This window comes from Centruroides sculpturatus, unplaced genomic scaffold (genome assembly GCF_000671375.1).
Source record: "Centruroides sculpturatus isolate CEXI.00-Female unplaced genomic scaffold, Cexi_2.0 scaffold785, whole genome shotgun sequence".
NCBI lineage: Eukaryota > Metazoa > Arthropoda > Arachnida > Scorpiones > Buthidae > Centruroides > Centruroides sculpturatus.
The window spans coordinates 287019-308602 of record NW_019385677.1 but is presented as its reverse complement, the minus strand read 5'-3'; the positions used below and the strand labels follow the sequence as shown (position 1 = coordinate 308602).

The 21584-nt window shown below is 24.2% G+C and overlaps 2 protein-coding genes across 2 annotated transcripts in view; one reads left to right on the top strand and one right to left on the bottom strand.

The window, feature by feature from the left end:
- The window catches only part of LOC111641130 (mitochondrial pyruvate carrier 2-like), a 33820-nt gene extending 28638 nt beyond the window's left edge, over positions 1-5182 (top strand). The window contains exons 4-5 of the mRNA XM_023387252.1: positions 1417-1528; positions 4958-5182. Coding sequence (XP_023243020.1) covers positions 1417-1528; positions 4958-5000 — 155 coding nt within the window. The 3' untranslated portion in view covers positions 5001-5182. The remainder of the gene's footprint in view (positions 1-1416; positions 1529-4957) is intronic.
- The window catches only part of LOC111641127 (EEF1A lysine methyltransferase 1-like), a 26242-nt gene continuing 9524 nt past the window's right edge, over positions 4867-21584 (bottom strand). The window contains exons 2-3 of the mRNA XM_023387250.1: positions 17860-18152; positions 4867-5258 (exon numbers count right to left, since the gene is read on the bottom strand). Coding sequence (XP_023243018.1) covers positions 5131-5258; positions 17860-18152 — 421 coding nt within the window. The 3' untranslated portion in view covers positions 4867-5130. The remainder of the gene's footprint in view (positions 5259-17859; positions 18153-21584) is intronic.

Sequence of the window (21584 nt, the reverse complement as noted above, 5' to 3'; positions counted from 1 at the left end):
GTTTCTCGAAATACAATATCTTTTTTATTTCGCTGTCGATAGCCCGACACGTGTTCCGCAGCCATCTTGTATTTTCTCGCGCGCGTGGGATTGTGGGACCTCTCGTATGACTGGACCTAGTTTCAAGAACTCTCTTGAGTCGATCACGATTGAACCTCGTTTCAGTCGAGATTGAAACGGTCGATGGAGGTTGCACCAAGGCGAACGGGGTATAAGGCTCTAGTTTAGTAGTGTTACAGAGTATAATACGTATATTTTAATATATTTTTTAAAAGAAACAAAATCACTGAGAAATGTTACATGTGTTTAAACAACGGGTTCGGAAAACTTTGAAAATGTTAAGAACGGGTTCGGCTGAACCTGTGCGAACCCGCTGAATATCACCACTGGTTCTACCATATTTCAGTATGGCTTATATTTCAGTAAAGTAGTTTAAAATTGTATTTATGAAAAGTATTTTAAGCTTGAGGCTTATATTCATTTATTGTCAGGCAATTTATTTATTTTTTAATTTTTTATCATATGAGAAATCATGCCTCTCTAAACACGCACTCACTCACTCACTCACTCACTCATATCCGTAAATACAGAAAAACCCTCAAGTTTTTTGGCATTTTAAGTTCCCAAAGTTAAAATGTAAAAGTCTGGGGGGGTCATTTTTTGACTGATTGCCATATTTTCCCTCTTATATTATAACAGTTGGAAAAGTAAAATAAAGGGTGTCTAAAAAGTTACTGTGAGGATATTATATACAACACCCAATTGTTGCATATTCCGTGTTTTCACTTTGCGGTAGACGGCATTGCTGTTTGTTCAGATATTCTGAAATGCCCATCCACATTTTAATGAGAGTGCAGGTCCGTATTGGCCGAGTGATAATGGCATTGATGATCGAGCAACAAATATTCCCGGTGGAATGTGTTCTGTATTGAATTGGAGATATATCGCAACAAAGATTCTCCCAGCAGTTTCCAGATGTATGAGTGCCTTGCTATAACACCGCGTGAAGTTTGATTGTCAAATTTCACAAAATGGGCAGTATTGCAGAAACTTCCCAAACTAGTAGGCCCTTGACTTTGTTCTCGGCATCTGCTGCGGGAGAAACTGTAATATTGTATGTAAAATTTTGCTTTTATCAAAACTTTATCCAAACCTTTCCTACTGCATGGTAACATTTTAGACACACTGTACTTATAGATATTAAAAATTTTAATCATACTGTTCAAGTTTGTGCAAAATGTAAGCATTATAACTTTATAATTCTAGTTTTTAATTAATTTTATTATTATAACTGTAGTTGTAAATTAACAAACACTTTAATGATCAGAACATTGTTTATATTATATAATAATTATACCTGAATACAGATAACAAAAAATATGTAATTGAATTACTTGACATCATCTCTTTCCGTAGGAATAATCTGGTCGAGATATTCAATGGTCATTATTCCTAAGAATTGGAGTTTGTTTAGTGTAAATGTCTTTGTTGCTCTGACTGGATTATACCAATTATACAGAATATTCAAGTGAGTTATTTATTATTATTAATTTAATAGAGAAAATAGAGTTAAACAATTGCAAATATGCAAGCATATATCGCAATTTGTTTTGACGAATTAGCTTCTTGTAATATTTACTTCTGAAGATGATATAATGTGTTAAATGTATTTCAGAATCTTCTCAAATATCTTTTTAATGTTTTTGGATTCTTGATGCAAAAGCCTGTATTTAGAGTGTTCTTTTTGAATGAAAAATGCTCGATCAATTGAAAATTAAACATTCCTCTTAGTTTTTATGATTCTGTTTAACTAAAAGGAACCCTTTGGATAACCAATCAAGTATTCTCTGTATAATTCTATAAATCCGACCATAAATCAAGTTTGATTTGGTACTTTGACCCTATTTCTGGATTGCAATGATTAATTCCATGGCAAATATGGAACAAAACTGAAGCTAACAGCTTATAGTGCATTTGTCATCCAAAATTGGTAGAAAGTGCCACCTTACGACAGCATGAAATGTTTGTTTTTAGGGCAAAAATATAAGTCCACATCAATTTGGAACACAGTTCAAACTATGATTTTACAGGTAATGTAATGACATTTGTGGGAAATACAATAAACACAAGACTAATTAACAAAACAAGTTTAAATCCCTATTGCGCTTCAATATAGAGAAGGTGGCATTATGGAACCCCAATTACATTTTAGTGAATTGTAAACAAGGTATCATAACTACACCCACATTTTTTGTGCGAAAAGTACTGGTAACTATTAAACTAAATGTTCCTAATTGGATTTTTTGCTAGTGTAACTATAAGTATGGTTTTTGAAGGCAGAAGATACAAAAAGTCAGAAAGTAGGCTTAGAGAAAATCAGGTGGTAATATGGAACCTTAATATATATTTTCAAAAAATGCTTTAATGTAGCCAAAAACAAATAGGAAAGTACAAAATATGTTAAATAATTACAAAATTATTTACTCCGATGTATTTTATCACAAAAATGCTTTTATAATAGAAAAATATGACCTCCATCAACAATATATATTCCAGCAGCTCTTTTTCAATATTCTCAGGAAGAATTGACTTTCTACCTAGTGTCTTTTTCACAAATTGCTTCGGACGAATGTCTGCTTGCAAAGAGAGAGTTTGGAGGAGTTGAGTTCCATATTAATGTAAAAGCACCAATGGGTTTGTATTTCACGCATTGCCATCTTGAATTAACTTATGTCTGTCAAGACCAAAATTTAAAAAACGTGATATGTACCCCTAAGTCTCTGGAACGGAATACATGCACCAGTGAACCTACAACTACACGATTTATATTTTAAAAATAATTAAATTTACTTAGCATTCAAAACTTCCGAATTTTGAAAAATACAAATTTGCTGATTAAATACGGACAACTGTTTAACTGAAGTAAAATGGTTTTTTCCCTTGCTATGGATGTCTGCCTAGTTCAGTTCAGCCACAATCTGCTACAGTTTGCCTTTATTATCAGTTTGAAATGGGGAGGTTCCATAATACCACCTTTTCCTCTATATTTTAAAATGGAGTTCTTGTTGAGTTCTAATTTAAAAATTCTTAACCATTTTGTATTGCACTGTGTATACAATAACCAATTGGTGTCTGCAGTTAATCACTTTTTTCTTAAGGCTGGTTTGTAAATTTCCTGTTGCTCTCTGCTTTGGAATAGATTTGAGACTGTCTACTTTCTTACCATCTACACAGGTTGTTGAAGCTATCTGGGAATAATTCAGAGGAAACCTGCTGTCGTGCATCTTTTTTGAATCAGCGATTAGAATTTTGGAATAGGTTTAGATAACTTCAAAAGCAATTAATATTGCTTTATATTATGTCTAGAACAGATAAGTCCAAGAAGTGCTTAAGTAATGCACCTACTAAGACGTATTTTGCTGCTCCTCGAAACAGTTTTTGGCTTCATAAATTTTGATGCCGTTTTTGTTTCACTCTTCCATATTGAAAAAAAGGAAACCTTTAAAGAGTTTGTCTGAGGAAACAAATAAAAGTTGCACAGGGCAGGATTGGGTGAAGCACAGGTTCATATTATTCTTGACCAAAAACTGTCAAACATTGCAGCATGGGCAAGAGCATTGTCATGGTAGAAAATTTTGCATCTGTTTGCCATGACTTGAGACATGCATTCCACAAATCTTGATGCAACATTCTCAAAACATTTAGATAAAAATTCTGGTTGTTTGACCCTGAGAAACAAATTCCAAATGCATAATCCATTCCACATTAAAGAAACAGATAGGAAAATGTGTGAAAACATCTGCAAAACTTATCCTCATACAACAATGCTATCTGGTAAACTGATGCAAAAGGGATTCATTGAACACACTCCTGGTGCAGGAATTGTGTTCTAGGAGCCCACCATCCAGGAGAATTCATTCTTTTGGGTCCCCCCTCCCCCTTGTATTTTTTGCAATCACATCTTTGTTTCATTATTCTGTATTATGAAAGAACAAAAAAAAATTATGGAAATGCTCTTTTGTTTTTTTTTTATTTCTTTCTTGCCTCAGGAAGACAGTCACCTGGCAGAGTAGATCTTTATTTTGTTATTCTTTTCTGTGTTGATTTTAACAAGTTATACATATTGAGGCAGAAGAGAACTTTGTCACTTGGCAGAGTGAATCTTTATTTCAGTGTTCCTGAACTGTGTGAAAAAGGACAAACCGTGGAGGTATCTCAATTTTTTTGGGATATCATTTCTTCTATTCTATGGAATGTTTGATGATAAAGCAATTAAATTGTATGTTTGTCCTGGAGTTTTTTAAGGTTAATTTTCTAAAATTTATCCTTCATAACTTAAATATTTTATCCACTATATTATTGTTTATACTTTATAATTGTGGATTATCTTGGTTTAGATAAATAAAATATATCTGTAAACATCAAACATATGTAATCACTTGGACAATTAATATCATCACAATGCTGTAGATTTTTACAGGAAAAATTGGATGTGTTTTAGTTGTGTGTAAAACATTTATATAAAACTCTTTCCTCCAAAACTCCAATTTTATATCACCCAACTTCAAAATTTAATTAATATGGATTTAATTGCACACACTTGTATTTGACTACAAGTTATTAATTAAAATAAAATCTTAAAGAGAGTATTTTCAGTAACATTAGTAAAAATTTACACATGTATATTTATCCTTGGGAACAACACTACACACTAATAATAGTATTGAACATATGTCATTATACATTGTCAGTGATCGAGGAACCTTGGGATGCCAGTTTTGTTAGTGTTACTTTCAGATTTGAATTCAGTAGAAATTTGAGACAAATCGATTGAAGAAAAAGTAACAACTATTTTATAACAAACAATTTTTGTGTAAATATTGCAAATGTTTTATTTAGATTTCTGCAAAATAAAAATATGTATTTTCATTTTATGAATAATCTATTTCATTTGCAGTTACAGACGAAGTTTATCTACAGCAGCCGTAGAAGAGAAGTAAAGCTCGAGCTTTATGAAGTAACAAACATTTTTAGTTGTAATTCTGTAGAAAGAACGTCATTATTTTAATTTAAAGATTTATTAAGTGAAAGCATATTTTCTCCCGTTATACAAATGTTGAAGTTTAATTTTTATGTGAAGGAAGGTTCATAATTTACATAACAATTAAATTTGTTTCCTAAATTTTTTTCGTGGTTTATTTTCAGCAAACACTTCTTCACTCCCAATAATTTATGAGCTAGTTCTTCCATAACTGCACCTGCAATGACAATGAAAAATTAGTGTTTAGATTTTAAAACACAAGAGGAGGGTAATAGAATTTGTCAACATAATTCATTAGCATAATTTATTTAATGCAATAAATACAAACTTGTTCTATTAGTAATAATAATTTGTATGATGAAAAATTCCATGTGTAGATAATTAAAAGTATGAAGGAATTAGTTACTGTTTTCTATGTATACACCACTGTACCAAATCTTATTGGCAATATGTACCCTTTGAGTTTTAAAATCTACAGCATAATATTTTTGACAAACAAAATATAAAACAGGGTCTTGTTATATTTATTCATTTCAAGAATTTTTTTGTCTGGATTGTCCATCAGTACATGTTTAGAAAATTGCCTTCATTTGTTAGCAATGTATTCAAAATCCAGTATTTTTTGCTCTACGAATATTGTAACTGCTAAAATAGCATTTTTCAATTAATTTGTTATTCGTCATACAAAATCAAAAGTAATGTTAAATCATTATTTAAAGCAGGGATGGGCAACCTTTTATCTATGTAAGGGCTGCATTCAAGAGAAGAGAGGGGGGAAAGTCGGTAAATCACAATGAATGATTTATTCATATACAGTAGAGCATCCATTATCCAAAAGAATTCCAGTCGGCAAATTTAAATTTTCGCCAGTGCTGTGGCGCTGCAATCTTTGGCTACTCAAATATTTTATGTTTTTGATACTAAATTAACTTCTGAAGTATAATTTTTATTGTTTTTTTTATTTTTTATTGTTCGTGCCACAACAGTTTTGGTCCAATGACGTAAGTAACCGGACGTGATTTATCGCTGTTTGCTTGTCTTCCGTGTTGAAAAGGGAAGAGAAAAGTGAAAAGTTTCTCTCACTTTTAATATATTTTTTTAACAAATAGGAAAAATCCCTTAACTGAATTAATTTTCTCCCTATTTTTTTAAGAGTGTTAATAAAGAAATAATTATTTTACACTTTTCTGTTTGATGATTCACGTGTTACAATTTATTTTGAGTAACCAAAGCTGAATTTAATGATGTATACGTAAGAAGTGAACGCATCTGGCCGGTTTCGTCAGCTGTCCCTTCCCCCCCAAAACATAATCCAGATGTTGTACACTGACAGACTCTATCCCGTTGACAACCGAACCGTCACGCTTTTGTTCCTCCCCATTAGGCCAAAGATGGATGCGAGAAGATTGTCTCTTCATTCTTCTTTTGGTTACTTTTTCTATATATATATAAAAAAAAAGAATTATTATTCAGGTAATTTTCGATAGAAATTATATTTTTCCTTTACGAAAATGAACCTTTGACCTCATCGGTGTCGAACTGAAAAGGTTAGTCACCTCATAACCATACGAGGGCGCTCAACCTCGTTTTACGCAACAATACCTTACGTGAATGGGCGGGTTTTGGACTCGTGCCAAAAATTTGAATCTTCATTGTCTTTCCCAAATCGTCTCCTTTAGTCTGGTGTAATTTTTTTTGGGTGGGCAATTATTGCCATATTTTATCTACATCAGTAGAATTTTTTTTTAAAATGGAATAATAATTCATTAAACCATACTTACACGAGAATTTATTGCCGATAACAACAGATTTCAATTAAAAATTCGGCCGTATCTTTTAAGTTTGATGGAAGAAACACTTATTTTATCATAAGAACATAACTCTTGAGTGATATTGCTTCTTTTGATAGCGATATATATATAAAAATATTGCTGAAAATGCACATATTTGACTCTATAGATAAAGACAAGTGTTTCGAATGTGCTACTGTAACACGCTTCTAAGTGTTATATGATCAATAACAAAAATCAATATTAAAAAAATAGAACATAAAACTACTTTCCTACATAAAAATTAATACGTTATTTTATTTAATTAACACGAATTAAGCTTAATTAAAACGTTAAATGAGATACGTTCACATTGTTTAATTGAATAATTTTACTAATTAAGATTAAAGCTCTATTGATTAAAATAAACTATTATAAACAGTTATTATTTATATTATATGTATTTATTTAAATAAATTAATTTATAATTATAATAATTTGTTTAAATTTTTAAAGCATAATGCATATAAATTAAAGACGTTTTTATATTAATTTTTAGTACATGTGCGCGTTATATACGGAATTATATTAAAGAAGACTTTTTATAGTTTATATATCTATTTTTATTATAGAAAAATATTTAAAAAATATATATATAAATACAATATATATTTCTTTATGATATTTTTCCAATATCCAAAGTTTGTTTTAATCTCAGACAGTTTTATATTTACAATTTATTGCGGCGACAAAGGAGATCAGATAACATAAGAGATGTCTTATATGTAATCTCAGATTTCCTTTCTGATTACTCAGAGTATGTTCAAAAGATTTTTGTCTGATGGATATTATTGTTGTAGCACTTCCTTACAACTTTAAAACAGGAATTTTGATAAGTCTTTCCTCTTTTATCACCTACTTTCGTCGTAAGTTTAGTAAGAAAATATACAGACTCACTATCATTACTTTTATTATTAGTATTATTATTATTACGAAGGATGTTAAAGTATATTTAACTTTTATGAATGTAAAAAATATTTTTATATGTTTTAAGAAGAGTAATCTATAACTTTCGAGTGTTTTTTTGTGATTATTTTAAAGTAAAAGTTAATTTTTTTTTAAGTTGAAAGGGACGTTTCTTCGTGCGGTGACTTAATCGAAATTATTTTATTTTTATCATTTTTTTTGTATTTTTCTCTGATGATAAATTGATATTTTGATAAAAATAACTTCATTGTCATTCTCTACGGTTACTGTTTTATCGATTTATCAAAAACTTTTTCCAGAATTGTAACAAAAAAATAGAGAAGTTTATTGTAACATTATCAGATTCTTATAAAGAAAAGTAATGAAATCAATACAGACATTTTTTAAATATTAGATATGCGTAATTATAACTTAATTATCTTTATAATTTTTTGGTTAATTTTTATGATTTATATATAAAAATTCGCTTCTAATTCGTCGCATCGTACAAAATTTATCCAGGTTCGAAGTAAGAAAGAAATTAGTAAAAAAAAAAAATAAAAACAAATGCAATCTTTATCATTCTTTTCCTTTTCTCTTAATGGATCGAAGCGAATTTCTTTTTTTTTTTTTTTTTTTTTTTTTTTTTTTTTTTTTTTTTTTTTTTTTTTTTTTTTTTTTTTTTTTTTTTTTTTTTTTTTTTTTTTTTTTTTTTTTTTTTTTTTTTTTTTTTTTTTTTTTTTTTTTTTTTTTTTTTTTTTTTTTTTTTTTTTTTTTTTTTTTTTTTTTTTTTTTTTTTTTTTTTTTTTTTTTTTTTTTTTTTTTTTTTTTTTTTTTTTTTTTTTTTTTTTTTTTTTTTTTTTTTTTTTTTTTTTTTTTTTTTTTTTTTTTTTTTTTTTTTTTTTTTTTTTTTTTTTTTTTTTTTTTTTTTTTTTTTTTTTTTTTTTTTTTTTTTTTTTTTTTTTTTTTTTTTTTTTTTTTTTTTTTTTTTTTTTTTTTTTTTTTTTTTTTTTTTTTTTTTTTTTTTTTTTTTTTTTTTTTTTTTTTTTTTTTTTTTTTTTTTTTTTTTTTTTTTTTTTTTTTTTTTTTTTTTTTTTTTTTTTTTTTTTTTTTTTTTTTTTTTTTTTTTTTTTTTTTTTTTTTTTTTTTTTTTTTTTTTTTTTTTTTTTTTTTTTTTTTTTTTTTTTTTTTTTTTTTTTTTTTTTTTTTTTTTTTTTTTTTTTTTTTTTTTTTTTTTTTTTTTTTTTTTTTTTTTTTTTTTTTTTTTTTTTTTTTTTTTTTTTTTTTTTTTTTTTTTTTTTTTTTTTTTTTTTTTTTTTTTTTTTTTTTTTTTTTTTTTTTTTTTTTTTTTTTTTTTTTTTTTTTTTTTTTTTTTTTTTTTTTTTTTTTTTTTTTTTTTTTTTTTTTTTTTTTTTTTTTTTTTTTTTTTTTTTTTTTTTTTTTTTTTTTTTTTTTTTTTTTTTTTTTTTTTTTTTTTTTTTTTTTTTTTTTTTTTTTTTTTTTTTTTTTTTTTTTTTTTTTTTTTTTTTTTTTTTTTTTTTTTTTTTTTTTTTTTTTTTTTTTTTTTTTTTTTTTTTTTTTTTTTTTTTTTTTTTTTTTTTTTTTTTTTTTTTTTTTTTTTTTTTTTTTTTTTTTTTTTTTTTTTTTTTTTTTTTTTTTTTTTTTTTTTTTTTTTTTTTTTTTTTTTTTTTTTTTTTTTTTTTTTTTTTTTTTTTTTTTTTTTTTTTTTTTTTTTTTTTTTTTTTTTTTTTTTTTTTTTTTTTTTTTTTTTTTTTTTTTTTTTTTTTTTTTTTTTTTTTTTTTTTTTTTTTTTTTTTTTTTTTTTTTTTTTTTTTTTTTTTTTTTTTTTTTTTTTTTTTTTTTTTTTTTTTTTTTTTTTTTTTTTTTTTTTTTTTTTTTTTTTTTTTTTTTTTTTTTTTTTTTTTTTTTTTTTTTTTTTTTTTTTTTTTTTTTTTTTTTTTTTTTTTTTTTTTTTTTTTTTTTTTTTTTTTTTTTTTTTTTTTTTTTTTTTTTTTTTTTTTTTTTTTTTTTTTTTTTTTTTTTTTTTTTTTTTTTTTTTTTTTTTTTTTTTTTTTTTTTTTTTTTTTTTTTTTTTTTTTTTTTTTTTTTTTTTTTTTTTTTTTTTTTTTTTTTTTTTTTTTTTTTTTTTTTTTTTTTTTTTTTTTTTTTTTTTTTTTTTTTTTTTTTTTTTTTTTTTTTTTTTTTTTTTTTTTTTTTTTTTTTTTTTTTTTTTTTTTTTTTTTTTTTTTTTTTTTTTTTTTTTTTTTTTTTTTTTTTTTTTTTTTTTTTTTTTTTTTTTTTTTTTTTTTTTTTTTTTTTTTTTTTTTTTTTTTTTTTTTTTTTTTTTTTTTTTTTTTTTTTTTTTTTTTTTTTTTTTTTTTTTTTTTTTTTTTTTTTTTTTTTTTTTTTTTTTTTTTTTTTTTTTTTTTTTTTTTTTTTTTTTTTTTTTTTTTTTTTTTTTTTTTTTTTTTTTTTTTTTTTTTTTTTTTTTTTTTTTTTTTTTTTTTTTTTTTTTTTTTTTTTTTTTTTTTTTTTTTTTTTTTTTTTTTTTTTTTTTTTTTTTTTTTTTTTTTTTTTTTTTTTTTTTTTTTTTTTTTTTTTTTTTTTTTTTTTTTTTTTTTTTTTTTTTTTTTTTTTTTTTTTTTTTTTTTTTTTTTTTTTTTTTTTTTTTTTTTTTTTTTTTTTTTTTTTTTTTTTTTTTTTTTTTTTTTTTTTTTTTTTTTTTTTTTTTTTTTTTTTTTTTTTTTTTTTTTTTTTTTTTTTTTTTTTTTTTTTTTTTTTTTTTTTTTTTTTTTTTTTTTTTTTTTTTTTTTTTTTTTTTTTTTTTTTTTTTTTTTTTTTTTTTTTTTTTTTTTTTTTTTTTTTTTTTTTTTTTTTTTTTTTTTTTTTTTTTTTTTTTTTTTTTTTTTTTTTTTTTTTTTTTTTTTTTTTTTTTTTTTTTTTTTTTTTTTTTTTTTTTTTTTTTTTTTTTTTTTTTTTTTTTTTTTTTTTTTTTTTTTTTTTTTTTTTTTTTTTTTTTTTTTTTTTTTTTTTTTTTTTTTTTTTTTTTTTTTTTTTTTTTTTTTTTTTTTTTTTTTTTTTTTTTTTTTTTTTTTTTTTTTTTTTTTTTTTTTTTTTTTTTTTTTTTTTTTTTTTTTTTTTTTTTTTTTTTTTTTTTTTTTTTTTTTTTTTTTTTTTTTTTTTTTTTTTTTTTTTTTTTTTTTTTTTTTTTTTTTTTTTTTTTTTTTTTTTTTTTTTTTTTTTTTTTTTTTTTTTTTTTTTTTTTTTTTTTTTTTTTTTTTTTTTTTTTTTTTTTTTTTTTTTTTTTTTTTTTTTTTTTTTTTTTTTTTTTTTTTTTTTTTTTTTTTTTTTTTTTTTTTTTTTTTTTTTTTTTTTTTTTTTTTTTTTTTTTTTTTTTTTTTTTTTTTTTTTTTTTTTTTTTTTTTTTTTTTTTTTTTTTTTTTTTTTTTTTTTTTTTTTTTTTTTTTTTTTTTTTTTTTTTTTTTTTTTTTTTTTTTTTTTTTTTTTTTTTTTTTTTTTTTTTTTTTTTTTTTTTTTTTTTTTTTTTTTTTTTTTTTTTTTTTTTTTTTTTTTTTTTTTTTTTTTTTTTTTTTTTTTTTTTTTTTTTTTTTTTTTTTTTTTTTTTTTTTTTTTTTTTTTTTTTTTTTTTTTTTTTTTTTTTTTTTTTTTTTTTTTTTTTTTTTTTTTTTTTTTTTTTTTTTTTTTTTTTTTTTTTTTTTTTTTTTTTTTTTTTTTTTTTTTTTTTTTTTTTTTTTTTTTTTTTTTTTTTTTTTTTTTTTTTTTTTTTTTTTTTTTTTTTTTTTTTTTTTTTTTTTTTTTTTTTTTTTTTTTTTTTTTTTTTTTTTTTTTTTTTTTTTTTTTTTTTTTTTTTTTTTTTTTTTTTTTTTTTTTTTTTTTTTTTTTTTTTTTTTTTTTTTTTTTTTTTTTTTTTTTTTTTTTTTTTTTTTTTTTTTTTTTTTTTTTTTTTTTTTTTTTTTTTTTTTTTTTTTTTTTTTTTTTTTTTTTTTTTTTTTTTTTTTTTTTTTTTTTTTTTTTTTTTTTTTTTTTTTTTTTTTTTTTTTTTTTTTTTTTTTTTTTTTTTTTTTTTTTTTTTTTTTTTTTTTTTTTTTTTTTTTTTTTTTTTTTTTTTTTTTTTTTTTTTTTTTTTTTTTTTTTTTTTTTTTTTTTTTTTTTTTTTTTTTTTTTTTTTTTTTTTTTTTTTTTTTTTTTTTTTTTTTTTTTTTTTTTTTTTTTTTTTTTTTTTTTTTTTTTTTTTTTTTTTTTTTTTTTTTTTTTTTTTTTTTTTTTTTTTTTTTTTTTTTTTTTTTTTTTTTTTTTTTTTTTTTTTTTTTTTTTTTTTTTTTTTTTTTTTTTTTTTTTTTTTTTTTTTTTTTTTTTTTTTTTTTTTTTTTTTTTTTTTTTTTTTTTTTTTTTTTTTTTTTTTTTTTTTTTTTTTTTTTTTTTTTTTTTTTTTTTTTTTTTTTTTTTTTTTTTTTTTTTTTTTTTTTTTTTTTTTTTTTTTTTTTTTTTTTTTTTTTTTTTTTTTTTTTTTTTTTTTTTTTTTTTTTTTTTTTTTTTTTTTTTTTTTTTTTTTTTTTTTTTTTTTTTTTTTTTTTTTTTTTTTTTTTTTTTTTTTTTTTTTTTTTTTTTTTTTTTTTTTTTTTTTTTTTTTTTTTTTTTTTTTTTTTTTTTTTTTTTTTTTTTTTTTTTTTTTTTTTTTTTTTTTTTTTTTTTTTTTTTTTTTTTTTTTTTTTTTTTTTTTTTTTTTTTTTTTTTTTTTTTTTTTTTTTTTTTTTTTTTTTTTTTTTTTTTTTTTTTTTTTTTTTTTTTTTTTTTTTTTTTTTTTTTTTTTTTTTTTTTTTTTTTTTTTTTTTTTTTTTTTTTTTTTTTTTTTTTTTTTTTTTTTTTTTTTTTTTTTTTTTTTTTTTTTTTTTTTTTTTTTTTTTTTTTTTTTTTTTTTTTTTTTTTTTTTTTTTTTTTTTTTTTTTTTTTTTTTTTTTTTTTTTTTTTTTTTTTTTTTTTTTTTTTTTTTTTTTTTTTTTTTTTTTTTTTTTTTTTTTTTTTTTTTTTTTTTTTTTTTTTTTTTTTTTTTTTTTTTTTTTTTTTTTTTTTTTTTTTTTTTTTTTTTTTTTTTTTTTTTTTTTTTTTTTTTTTTTTTTTTTTTTTTTTTTTTTTTTTTTTTTTTTTTTTTTTTTTTTTTTTTTTTTTTTTTTTTTTTTTTTTTTTTTTTTTTTTTTTTTTTTTTTTTTTTTTTTTTTTTTTTTTTTTTTTTTTTTTTTTTTTTTTTTTTTTTTTTTTTTTTTTTTTTTTTTTTTTTTTTTTTTTTTTTTTTTTTTTTTTTTTTTTTTTTTTTTTTTTTTTTTTTTTTTTTTTTTTTTTTTTTTTTTTTTTTTTTTTTTTTTTTTTTTTTTTTTTTTTTTTTTTTTTTTTTTTTTTTTTTTTTTTTTTTTTTTTTTTTTTTTTTTTTTTTTTTTTTTTTTTTTTTTTTTTTTTTTTTTTTTTTTTTTTTTTTTTTTTTTTTTTTTTTTTTTTTTTTTTTTTTTTTTTTTTTTTTTTTTTTTTTTTTTTTTTTTTTTTTTTTTTTTTTTTTTTTTTTTTTTTTNCCTATAATTTTTTGTTTATAGCATAGTTTATACAGATTATTCCCAAAAAATTATACGTATTTTGGAAATGTTGAGTGGAATTAGTCTAGAATCGGTTAATTTTATAGAAGAAAACCTTTCAAACAGCCTTAGTCCGTAAAGTTCACACCTATCGGGCTGCGATTGGCTCATGTATTTAATCATTCCTACAACGTAATTTTCGGTTAGCGTGGAACGTATCTAAGCGTTATAGGGGGGTCTACTGTATTCATTCTTTGTTTCATGTATGACTTAAACTATATAAAATAAATTAAAATATGTTGGGTGACTAACTTGCCATTGTTTCCTGCCAACGCGATGGCTTCTTTTGCCAGAATTTCGGCAGTTGTCTCGTCATACCAAAATTGGCTGAGTTGCTGAAAGGATCAGAAATTAACAAAAATTTTTACAAATATTTAAATATAAGTTAGAAAATTAGAATACTAATAAACTGAATATATGATTTACAACAGCCAAAGAAATTTAATTCTAATTTAAAAAATTATCATCTTTTTACTACATTGCCAAACGATTGCCTAAATATCAGGCTAATATATGGCTACTTAAATGATTAGAACTAAAAAAATTTGTCCTAAGAGGTAGGCTACCTCTTATGACAAATTTCTTTAGTTCTAATCATTTAAGTAGCCATATATTAGCCCGATATTTAGGCGATCGTTTGGCAATGTAGTATGTATACTATTCGGGCTTTGTGTTGTTGTTATTTATCATCTTTTTATCATCATATTTACAAAAAACTGCTTGAAAAAAGATTGCAACTTAGCTGTTACTTTATTATTAATTAACAATATTTTTTGAATCTAAATAAATCAAATTATTATAATTAATTAACCAAACTTTGCATACTTCAGTAAAATCTGTCATTGTATATAAACTGTAGAAGATCCTTAGTACAGATAATTGCCTCTCTATCAAGAGACTGATTTTGGAAGAAATCCTATTTGCCTGTTAGAAATTTATATTTTACTCACTCCTACACAAATTTTAAAAAATACTCAATTTTATACCTTTATACTTTTAGTGTCTTCAGGGAAATAATGACGACTTCATTGGCATTAATTAAAAATGATTTTTCCCATTATGACTAGTTACAACAATGTATGAAGCATTTGGACTGACTGTTGGCAATCTATGCATAGGTTTCATCACCATTGAGACAAAGCAGAGTAAACTATGCTCTGCTGGATGGTTACACCAGACTGTCCTTTAGACTGGATACCATAGAAAACGTTTAATAAATTCATGTGGAACTTGCAGAACACTTCCATATTTATGATAGCTAAATTTGACTAGCCTCGAGATCCTTCGAATCTCTGTTCCTTAAGCGACGATCCTCCCGGAGACTTCTTGAACTTTTTACAAATCCTCGGATCGAGTGACTTTGTAGATCTAGAATTGAAGAAACTGGAACATTTCAGGTGACAATATGTGTAACGTAATGAGTTAAGTAAGAAAACTCCATAATTAATCGAATGTTAACCTCCACCACCGAAAGAAAGTTTATTGCATGCGGTAATAGATGCAAGTGTTTAATTATGCGAGAAGAAATATTTTTCACATTTTCTTCCATTCAGTTCTTTCAAATGTACAGTTTATTGTTAGTGAATGTTCAGTGACCAAAACTTTGACCGGAAAGCAAATTCATTAGCCATAGACTAGCTTTCTTAATTATCTTTAGACTTGGTTAATGGCATTTATGTTTTCAAAATGACAACAACAACTTTATTTCATTGGCTACCTCATACCCTTAGATGTTTTAGGGGGGTTTCTGTGAAAGATTCAATGTTCATACACTCTCCCTGTCCATTATTTTGTTTATGTGATGTGTTCTCATAATTCTTGCAATAATTTTAGACTGAGAAAAATATGGCAGTGTAGAAAGTGTGGCACAATTTTGATTATTATGTTTATGTTTAAATGTAACCCTTGCATACACACAGAAACTTATTGAAGGACTAATATACTATTAGAAACTTTATCCAAATAAAAGCATAAATATCACTTTATGTCATGGAAATGGTATAGTTGATTTGAAATAAAATGTCAAAGTTGTTTATGTCATTTTGACTCATCCCTTGTGTTTAATTACAAATTAAACCATTTTAATATGCAAAAAATAACAAATTTATACCCAATCTTCTTCAATTTCATTCTTCTCCCTGTTCATCTCTTCGGTCATTTTTTGAGTTCTCTCTTCGTAAAATTCGTACAACGCTTGTAGAGTCTCTGCTGAAAGCTGTGGAATGTCATCGTCATCTTCCTAAAAAGAATATATATATAAAAAATTATTACACTAAGAACTTATGCTCAGCAAATACTTTAAAATATAAAATCCATCTTATAAATGTGAGACCAGAAATAGAGCAAAAAAAGAAAAATGTAAAATTTGTAAGTTAAACTGTCAAGAAAAGAAATTATAAAAGTATCGAGTTGGCGACACCGGACTTTGATGTCAATGCTCATAAAGAATAGTGGGAAAAAACAAAATTTTATATAAAGAAAATTGAAAAGGAAAATATTAAAACTTAAAACACAGTTTAGAAAGTGAAATGAAACTAGAAAAATATTAGAATGAGTGTGGGTGTCATAGTCATTGACAAAATGTGATTGGAGTCTAAGAGATGATGTCGGATAGATCATATCTAACTGACCTTTCCCAAACCCTGAAGGGAGCTCCATTTACACCTGGAGACAGGTGGGAGACCAATTGAGAAGCGAGGAGAAAAGTCAAAAGTTTTTGACAAGAACTAGTTTGAAAAGGACAGAAGGGCTTCATCTTCTGCAGATCATCAGGTGCACACAACATTCCCAGTTCCTTGTGAATCCTTTGACATTTTGTGCGGTTAATTTCAACATCAATGAAGACTGACTCGCCAACATGAAAAGAGAAAGAAAGAACTTTCAAAGACAATGTAAACCAAACTCCAGACTTCCGGACATTGACCTAATTATGTAAGCATTGTCACTTAAATAAACGGTTTCTTTGTGAAACACTTGTCTCTTCCTGCCTCCTTGAAACCACCACCCACATACGAATTGACCTTAGTCCATCCTGATGGTAGGGAATAAACTCCCCCCCTAATCGGCAAACTTACATAAAGAAAGCATTGACGAATATATATATACAGTAGATCCCCCTATAAGACGGTAGATACGTTCCGTTCTTTATGAATCAATTTTGTAGGAATCATAGTTTACGGACTACGGCTGTTTGAAAGGTTTTCTTTCATAAAATTAATCAATTCTAGACTAATTCGACTCAACATTTCCANCTTTTATACAAAATATTATCTCTTGTCAATGATTTAATGTATTTAATTGAAATATACGTAGCAGCAATCATGTTGCAGACAGAGTGAGAAATAAGTAAACAACAATTCAAATCGGTGTGCGTGCTCGCATGCGCGGCAACAATTTGAGCAGTACGCAGTCGCGCAGCTTAGAGGGAACACTGGTCACTGCTAGTTTTAAATTAGTTTCAATGTGTCTGTTAGCCAGTTTCTTGTTTTAATTTCTACTAAATCTATTGTGGAAAAACTATTTACATATGTAATTGTAGAAAATAACATTTGAATTTTTGCTGCATACTTCCTTAAGCTGGGAAATTGATATATTTATTCATATTTAATGTGATGTGGGCCACAGGTTGCCTGCCCATCCTTGATTTAAAAGCATTTATAATAAACGCAAACATTACCAATTTCTGTTAGTTCTGAAAGCAGAGGTCACACTGACTGTCCCAAAATTTATGAAAATTATATCCATCTGGCAATTGGAGTGGCAAATAGCCAGAGTAGTCCAGAGGAAAAAAAAGCACAGAACATAAATCGGTCTAGGTAAGATACAATTTTACTATTATTATATTCATGTTTACTTTTCAATTGAAAATGTGTGTTGTAAATTTATATAGTTACATAAACTATTTGTTAGAAATTAATCTCTGCAGTGCATTATGGAGCAGAGGTCCTATAAATGAAGGTGTTATAGAACAAAACAATTTTACTGTATAAACAGAAAGTTGGTTGAGAAACTCTGCGATAAAAGCTTTGCATTTTTTATATTGTCTCTCATCCTTTCATTTCAGGTCAGTAGAAAAAGCTACAGTAATCAAAAAAGTAATCTGGTGAATAACTTTCTGTTTTGATGAATAAAAAAGGGTTTGCGATTGCTATAAAATGCCACGGTGACCCCGTGTAAGTATGATGCTATGATAAACAAAGAAATCATTACAAATGTTTATGGGAAAATAGGATTTTAGAATAGACAGAAATTTTGTAGGCTATTAAAAATTTTCCACAGACAATCTCTAGCATTATAGTTATAATCGAAACCAAGATGAATTTTTGTACATTACTGCTAATTATGTTCTACAGTTAGCATTTTTAGATGTCATTTGACATCTAAAAATGGATTATCTTATTAAATGATGGTGGCTTGTGTGTCAAATATATTTTATGCTTACCTGTGCAAAGAATGATCTTGTCTTTAGCAAGAAATTTAATCGTTTTGGCCACGTTACTCAGGCACTCTTTGGACAGGTATGGTGGATCAGCCAGCACCACGTCGAAGGCAGTCTCTGGTAGTCCGTCCAGGTCTAGGGGACTCTTGTAATCATAGAAAAGAAAATCATCTCCGTAGATGCCAAATCTTTTGTCGTATTCCAGGAGACATAACCATAGTTTACCGTCATTTAATGAACGTAATTTTTTGTACACAGTCGGGCAAGAGATACACGCAATTCTGAAAATACAAAAACTCAAGTAAAATTTTACACTTAATATAATTATATGATGATAAACTAGTTTTTAAAATATTGGGTTGAACCAAAAGTTTCTTCAGTTTTTTGAAAGAAATAAAATATACTATTTTGGAATAAATAAAAACTTTTAATCCACAATGTATTCATTCTGTTCAGTAACCTTATGCCACCTGAAGGGTAGTTTCATAATTCTATCTGTGTAGAATTGGGTGGGTTTCTGATTGAAGAAATTATCAATGTGATTTTTGATACTTTCTAGAGATTAATTTAAATGGCATAGAATTTCATTCTACAATGAACGAAAAAGATGATAGTCTGAGAGAGCAATATCTGGAGAATACGCAGGGTGACTCAAAACATCCCATTTAAAAGCCTAGAAGTTTTTGATGCACATTTAGTGATATGTGCAGTCTTGCATTATCATGATGGAATACAACTCCCCACTGATTTGCAAGTTTCGGACATTTTTGATGCACTGCAGCCTTTAGTTCATCCAGTTGGAGACAATATTTATTGGAATTAATCATTTGGTTGTTGGGTGAAAGCTCATAATAATGAACCCCTTTCCAATCCCACCAAACTGAAATCATTACTTTTCTGGGATGCAAACCAGCTTTAGGTTGTAGCACTGGTGGATCACCTGGCTTACTCCAAGATCTCGTGCATTAAAAAATTGTTTGTCTTCATTGCGTTTTAAAAGTGAATCACAAACAGAAACATGCTCAATAAGGTTTTGTTCACTTAGTGATGGGGAACCCAAACATCATAATGGGAAGTTATCCAAGGCTAGCCAAATGTCTGACAACATTTGAGATATTTTTGTGTTGTTCTATGCCATTCATTTTGAATTGACACCATTATGGACTCATCTATGGTCTAAAGTCATCCTGATTGAGTTCATCTTTGAGAGAAAAACCTCCTGCCCTGAATTTTGAAAACTATTTCTGGCATGTTTGATTAGTAACTGCATTCTCTCCATATACAGCACATATCTTCTTTTGCATTTTTGTCTCTTTTCCCTTTTTGGAAATAATAGAGCACGAGATGTCAAAAATGCACCTTCTTATCTTTAATTAACAGAATTTAAAAAAAAAAGCTGTATCTTTTAACTTACATATTAAATATGTTAATATTCATAATGTCTACCTAAACAAGTTAAAACTTGATAAGAATGACAGAGGCAACGCAGACAAGTGTTGCAAATACCTGAATGAACTTTCAGTTCAATCCAATATTTATTGAACTTGAGGGCTGCAGGAATGCATGGATAGCCTAGTCAAAGCTGAGGAACTTGCCTCGGACGCTTTGTCTGATCACTAATATTTTTGTTTCATATGCATATTGTGGCTCTAAAGAAATTGGCCAGAGGCCTCAAAAATGCTTAATGACTCAGATTCTGCTATATCTATCACTTACAATTGTTGTTGTTTATCATCATGATTTCTGTATTCTTCCTATCAACAATATCGAAGCATATAAAACTTTCTTCAATATTTTGATGTCATTATGATCTTTAACGCTTTAATATGTTAATAACCTTGTATAATACATTAACAGATTAATTAGACATCTAAATCAGAATTTTCACTCAATTCAATTAAATTTTATAACAGAATTATTATAGAGAAAACTGTCGTAAAGTGTATTTCAACAGATTTAGAACAATTGGAAGACTACTCCACAAAGATACCACATACACAAATATATAATTCTGCAACACTACAATAATACAGACTTATCATATTCTCGAAATGTTAAACAGAATGGATACTAATGCAACCATTAAAACAGTCAGAATTTTAGGACCTGTAATGTTGCAAAGAAACTTTTTGATCACCCTACATTAAAAATTCTATCATCATCAAAGATAGAAAAGACAATGGATTCAATTGCCATTGGTAATTTTGCATCCATTTTATAAAGGCTCTGTTAAAGTCTGCATAAAAGTCTGTTATGTCTGCAAGTAACAGATTTGTAATTGTTTATAAAATAATTTATATCTAATTAACAAGTCTTGTGAGCTTCTATTATCCAGGTTGTCTAAATTCTAAGTTAGAATAATTTCAATTGATTCATCATATAAATCTCAAAAATGCACCACATAAACACCATTTTTCAATTGCCTCACTAGAAAAAGAATTATGAATGACTTGTTACCAAAAAATGTGGAGATTTCTAATACTATTTATAGTTAAAAACTATTTGAATTTTAAACAAGTAAAACGGAAAAACAGTATTTGGGACAAGACTATGTCTCAGAAACTCACTAATAAGCGAAATCACGTTTACGCTCAAGGCAGGTCTCGTTCTCATTCTCCAATCTTCTTTGGTATCGCTGTTTTTGAGCGCAATAATTCAAACTTCACTGGCCACGACCACGATGCATTTTCGATGAAATTAACCTATCCAATTCCGAAATTTCTCTCTGTTGCATGTTGGCCCAGGTTGAATTTTTGTCGATGCATAACGAAAATTTCCCGTTTATGAAAAAAATAATCATGGCTATTGTATTGTCTGAAATTATTTTTTAATTTTGCACAAACAATGTACAGTTTAACCCAATTATAATGTCATCGGATGTAACGACAATCCTAATATAACGTCAAATTTTTATCAGTCCCACGATTTTACTATACTAGATAATGTTAAAAAAACCCACTTGTAATGACATAAAACCGTTTTAACATCATATCTGAAGCACTCCCAAATTTACAAAATTAGATTACAAATTATATTTAACATAGGACTGAACACACAGTTTCTTCTAAGGTCAGAGTTCACTTATTAGAATGACTGTGGGTGGTACTCTTCCCACCTGACTTCGGTGGGGTGAAGTGCCGTTTGTAGAAGAGGATCGCCATTTTGTATTTTATTTTGACTCTGTTCTCAGTCCCCTGACTACCTACAAATCTGGATTTTTTTATGTGCAAATGATTTGGGCACCTAATACTCTGTGCCAAATATCAACTCTCAACATGTATTCCCTCATACCTATGAGCTGGTAACATAAACCGACAGTATGATTTTATAAACAAGACAGTCTTGTCAATAAACTTATCTTAATTTAGTATACTGTTGTATACTAAATTAATTATTGAATTAAATTTAAATTGAAGACTAAAAACTCATCTTCAACAATTATATGTCATAAATACTGTAAGATAAAGATCCTAATCAAAGCATTTATCAAAAATACAGTCGACCCCCCTATAACGTACGTTCCTATAACGACAATTCCTATAACGTAGCGAAAAAATTCTAGCAACTTTCGTATAACGTACCTCCTATAACGTCGTTTCGCGACAAGATTGATAGAGTCTGGACCAATAGTGGATGAGCAGCCGAACTACTTTCCTCCGACCCTGCGCCACGCTACGGAACGGCTAAATTGAGTTTGCTATCGTCTGTTTAGTATTATATATAAATTA